The sequence below is a fragment of the Limulus polyphemus genome, unplaced genomic scaffold (genome assembly GCF_000517525.1).
Source record: "Limulus polyphemus unplaced genomic scaffold, Limulus_polyphemus-2.1.2 Scaffold642, whole genome shotgun sequence".
Lineage (NCBI taxonomy): Eukaryota > Metazoa > Arthropoda > Merostomata > Xiphosura > Limulidae > Limulus > Limulus polyphemus.
In genome coordinates, this window is record NW_013666252.1 from 226,783 (window position 1) to 232,903 (window position 6,121).

Here is a 6,121-nt window from a genome sequence, read left to right on the forward strand (position 1 = left end):
ATAAGTTTGGTATCAAACTGTAGATTATAATTCACATTTTAGTACTATAAATTACTCAATTTCTTAATTTAAAAGTTAATATTAAATAAACAGTTTAACATTGATAATTTTTCAAAAGGGTTTTGAAGGAGGTTAGGGATTGGATATAAGTCACTTGCTAATATTTTCTATAAGTCCTTGAACAGTGGGCAGATGCCAAATGATTAGAAATTGGCTAATGTTACTCCTCCTTTTAACCATTTACAGACAGGTCACGGGTGAAATGCCATGTCAAATTATAGTGAACTATTATTTCATGAATTTATGTCAATAAATTTGATATCAAACCATAGATTATAATTCAAATTTTAGTATTATACATTACTCAATTTTTTAATCTAAAAGTAAATATTAAATAAACAGTTAAACATCGATTTTTTTTGTGTCATATGGTATGTTGAATGCAGCACTGATTCAAATTAGATGCTTCTGATGTCAAAATACTAAATCTATAGTTTTGTACGAATAAGAAATGGAAATTACCGATATTGACAAGCTAGAATATAAAATAAGAACCTCTTATCTTTTCTATTTGTTAAGATATTGCTCATGTAATAAATCAAACACAGTGGCACCAACCACCTCTTTCCATTTTTGTAAATGCTCCCTTATATACACTTATTTCTATATATGACATGAATAACCAATCGAAAGCTAAAAATGCCCCTTACTGGCTTTTTTAGCCATTTTAAATTCTTAGGATGCCATCTCTTTCTTTTTGAACCAAGATTTCAAGGACGTAGGTTGTGTCTGCTGAAATGTCATATTTTTTAGACTGAAATACAGCTTAGTTACTTAGGTTGATAAATTATAGTAGAATTCTATGGTACTGATATAGTAATTTACTATTTTTTTGGTTATTCAACTGTATATATAAAACCTAAAAAAATCCCTCCATGTGCAAAATTTTAAAAGACTTGGCAACCAATGTCAAGTAGCAACCAAGTACAAAGGTCATAACTAGAAGAGATAATTGTTTGCTTTACTTCTTTAGTTACTGTTCTATGTTTAAGAAAAATAAGTTTAAGAGCTTATTTCTAAATAGCAATAATCTATATATACATGTACAATGTATAATAATTAAAATGTGACTGTATTTTACAAAATAATAGTCTACTAAAATAGCCAAGACAAGTTACTTTATAAAGACTAAATGTGAGTTTTACATTATTGAATATGTTAACATGAGTGCATGTGTGCCACGTCATTGTAACTTCTGTATTGTTAACTAGGCACGGCTGAAAAGTCAATATAATAAAAATAATAAATATATAGTGTTATGAGATTTAAGCTATTTAGTCTAAACATTTATGTTTTCGTATTATAATTTATTGTCATTCTAGAATTAGAGAGGCATAATCTATATTTATTTCCTCATTTTTTATGGTGGTTACAAGATTGGTCAAATCTACCAAACCCATAAAGAGATTCATTAATGAAAATAACTGATAAAATATAGTTTTTCTTAAGAAACGTCTGATATCTATCTGGACATTATAAAGATTTCGCATGTGAAATTTATACATTTTCTGATGCATGAAAGTATTTTTAATCTTAAAGTGAAAATTACTTTGCATGTTGGATAGGTAACATGCGAAAAGAAAAGAAAAAGGCATGAGAAAAACATTGCTTTACAAAACTTAAGGCTTTCTCAAAAAATTTGATATTTTGCATTTGAAAGCATTGTAATGTTTACTGATAATCTGCCACAATTTATTAACATACACTTATTAATTTAAAAGTTATAGCATGAAACTATAACGAGCACAAAATAGTTACGAGGTCAGTCCCAGTGGCAGAACCCGTGCTGAAAGAGTTAACAATTGATAAAATAGTTAGAATTATTTTTGGTTAAATTTCTAAACAAATAATTATTGAAAAGTACTCTGCAGTACTAATAGTGTTAAATTTATTTTTTTATAATTGTCACATATAACCACATCATTGCATTTGAACAATATCTCTTACCTATTTAGATCAACTTTTGTAAACATTTCCAATTTACAGAAAATATGATTTTGAAATCCTTTCCCATTTATTCTTAACATAATTATCCATCTCTTGTTTATCACAATTTTGTTCCTCTGTAACTGGTATACAGCTTTTCCTTCCCTCCCCTTTATATATCACATTATGTGGTCTGAATAATTACACATGAAGCAAAGTTTTGAAAATAACTATATGCAAAGTTTAAACATCATTGGATACAGCAGGTTATCAACTATTTACTCAATATACATTAAATGATGAAGAACGAGCATTAATTCTTTGACCACAGGACTTAGTGTATTGCACTTACTACGTAACCACTAAGTAACCATGAGAGACGACATATTAAAACTTTTGATAATGTATGTGTATCTTCACGAAATGTCACAAACTACCAGTAAACATTATGAGGCATTTGTGCACAAAATATCAAGATTTTTCTTACAGAATGTTGACTATCCAACATGCAGAGTAATTTTGACTTTAAGATCAAAAATACTTTTCTTTATCTGACAATTGTCAAATTTCTTTTGCATAATCTCTATAACCTCTTAATAAATATCAAACATTTTTTTGGAAAATTTTTGATCTTATCTGTTATTTTCTGTACCTTAATTCCATATAGGGTTGTTTGATATGACCAACCTAGTAACCATCACAAAAAATTAGGAAATCAATCTAAATTACCCTTTTATTTGCTTTCTAGAATGACTGCAAATTGTAACAAAAAACCACAAATGTTTATTCTAAGTAGCTTAAATCTAATAACAGTATTCATCTATTTATATTTATTTGTTTATTTTATTGACTTTTGAACCGTGTCTAACTAATAATCCTGCCACACAAGTTACAAATCACATAGCACATGTGCAGCTCATGTTACCATATCAAATAGCATAAAACTGGCCTTTACTCTTTACTCTTACTGTATTTTGTAAAATACAGACATTCTGGTTACCATGTATTACATATGTATATACATTATTACTCTATTCAAATTCTTAAATTTCAGTTATTTTTCTTAAGCCATAGAAGAGTAAATAAAAAATATATAGAAAATAATAATCTCTACTACTTACAGTGTTACAAAGTTCTTGTACTCACTTGCCGTACTTGCTAAGACTCGTTGAATTTTGCACGAGGAGGATTTAAAAAAAGTGTTTTGTACATTTTATATATGCATTTTGAAATAACATTTCTACACCAATACCACAAAATTCCACTAATTTATCAGGCTTCCTAACTAAGCTGTATTTGGGTCTAAAAAATATTTTTCTGATCAGAATGTTGACTTGATCACCACTCTTAAAAACTCTTCTACAGTTATAATAGTTGAAATTAAAATACAACTAGTCTGCACTAAGACTAATAAAACGTTCAGTAATATTTACTTACTTTCAAAGTCATGTCATCAGAACATGAAGCTAATAATGAACCTTGAGGATCCCACTTAATAGCATTGACTTCATTCTAAAAGCAAAAAATTAAAACATAGGTGTCCATTAGTATTAAACTTAAAACTTAACATTGTACAACATGTTTAACTGACCTTTCCTTGCTCATCATAATATGAATACTCCAGCAAAATTTCTAACATACACAAATTTTATTCCACTATAAAACTTGTTTCAATTTACATGATCTTTCATTGTTTGTATATCTGTTACACATTATTAAATAATCTTCAGTTAATTCACTACTGAAGTTTAGTTAGTTGTGAAATAAATACCTTTTAATCCACAAACATGGCATTCAGTTTTTCCCCAAATACTTACAATTCATTTTATCAAAATTTGATAAAAGAAAACTAATTTGAAACACATGAAATTCACAAAATTTTTAAATACTGCTCCTCTCAGAAACAAAGATCTTCATAAAAACTATATATGGCTTATTACCCTAAAACTCTCACACCCTTGAAAAATGCTGTATGTAGACTGACTTGCAAAACATGTGGCTAAAAAGTATATTCATAAGATTCAAAATGAATATATAATTACCAACTACAAGGATCACACAATACTTCTTTCTGTTGTGACAAAGGTGTCTCTTTCATTACAGAGGTTACTTTCTAAATACTTAACTGTGAGCACAGAAAAATCACTGAGGGCATTACTATCAGGAATGAAACCTTTAATAACAGCTTTATTTTGCCCTTTGAGCTATAACATTAAAATTTCTGACTGTTTAAGTAATAGAACAATAGTCTTCCACTTGTTCCAGAAATTTTTGATTTCATTATACTATTTTCTGCAAACTTTATTTTGCTTTTGTAAATTAAGTTCCTGTTTTGCTAAAAGTGCTAAGCTATTTCAATATTTTTTACAAAAAAATATTTTTATATGTATACATTTGTGTAAAATCTTTAAATGTGAGGGTTTTTAGGGAAATACTAATTTCTTTACTATATGTATATCATTTGCAATTAACTATCAGCCAATAAGATACACCATGCTACTGAGTACTTTAAGTACTACAAAGCACCATTACATCTCACCATACACTTGAACATATTGGGTTAAATTATGCCTTCATTCAGGTTTTTTTTTTTTAACTTACACATTAACAAAACACACATTATGGAAGGAAAGATAAAAAGTCAAAGATGTTAAATTTTATTATTTATAATATAAGAAACATTTTTAACTACAGATTTTCTTTTGTCTGCGTAAAATTTAACAAAATTCCACAAAAATCAAAGAAAAGTAAAGCTTCTAAAAGGCAGACATTTGATTACCGTGTGACCTGTGAAGGTTTTGGTTGGTTTGTCCATTCCTAACTTACAAACATGAATACACTGGTCTGTTGAACAAGATGCAAAGCTGGTGTTGGTTTGCCAGTCTACATCTAAGGCTGGGGCTGTAAACAGACAAAAACAGATATTCTGAAAAATCAATTACTGAAGAGAATATAGTGTGTTTTGTAGTCCAAGTCACATAACTGCACTTAACAAGCTATAACATAAATACGTTAACTTCATTACACATGTATGCAGATGAAGACATTTTCAGCAAAATAAAAAATAATATTCCCAAACATTCATGACCAAATGTGTTTCTTTGTGGCAACTAAATCTACAATGTTTTTTTATTAAAATGTTGTAAATACTATTTCTGTTACATACTTTGGATCAACAACTAGTAGACTCTGCAGTTGAATAAAAGAACACTGTAATGCTAAGACCTACAACACCAGTAGTATTATCAGCCACTATTTAATATAATGCGATGTTGTGTCTACCTCCAGTTTTATTCCACCCAGTAGTATTATCAGCCACTATTTAATATAATGCGATGTTGTGTCTACCTCCAGTTTTATTCCACCCAGTAGTATTATCAGCCACTATCTAATATAATGCCATGTTGTGTTCTACCTCTAGTTTTATTCCACACCATTATCCATTACAAAGAAGAAATCCATCTTATAATGCTAAAATCTTTTGCCATTATGTTAAGAAAATCAGTTCTTAAACAGATGATAAGCCAACTGCCATTACATCTTCAATTGTAAAAATTTAAAGAAAGAAGATGCACTTTAATTGGAACTTATTCTGTTACGTTTCAAGGAATTTATTTCAGAAAACCAGTTTCATTATCTGCCAAAATAGAGTTAATTTTCTATAACCAGGAACTGCTATCCAGGTTTCAAGAATTTTGTGTGTACTTATCTCTTCACCCATAATTTATTCAAACATACCAGAAAATATATTTTTTTTAACTTCCAGGTTTGTGACTTGTTATTATGTATTGTAAGCTTCACATTAAAATCCTTTCTTCTCTACTATGCAAACTTCTGCTAGTCACTTTCTCAGAAGTCATACATTATTGCTTGCTAAAGTGTTATTTACTTTACACTGACACAGACAATAATCTTCTCTATTCAATCATTTTTAACCAGAGATGAAAGTGTCCCTTTCCTAAAAATCCTGAAAACCTCCGGTTTTTTTCCAGAGAAACATATTTTTTAAAATTATTTATCGGATTTTGGTGTTCCATGCCATAGATAAGCGTTTATGCAATCGCGCGGTTTGTTTACATTCGGCGACAGGGCGCCGCCATTTTGTTGTCTCGCAATGCTTGCTGGCGTGTACAAG

At 29.1% G+C, this 6,121-nt stretch overlaps 1 protein-coding gene across 3 annotated transcripts in view; it reads right to left on the reverse strand.

The window, feature by feature from the left end:
- Positions 1-6,121, reverse strand: part of LOC106459643 (F-box-like/WD repeat-containing protein TBL1XR1) — a 71,626-nt gene that overhangs the window by 18,289 nt on the left and 47,216 nt on the right. For all 3 annotated transcript variants that reach the window (XM_013919279.2, XM_013919278.2, XM_022386174.1), the window contains 2 exons: positions 4,766-4,887; positions 3,424-3,498 (listed from right to left, as the gene is read on the reverse strand). In XM_013919279.2, the coding sequence (XP_013774733.1) occupies positions 3,424-3,498; positions 4,766-4,887 (197 nt within the window). The remainder of the gene's footprint in view (positions 1-3,423; positions 3,499-4,765; positions 4,888-6,121) is intronic.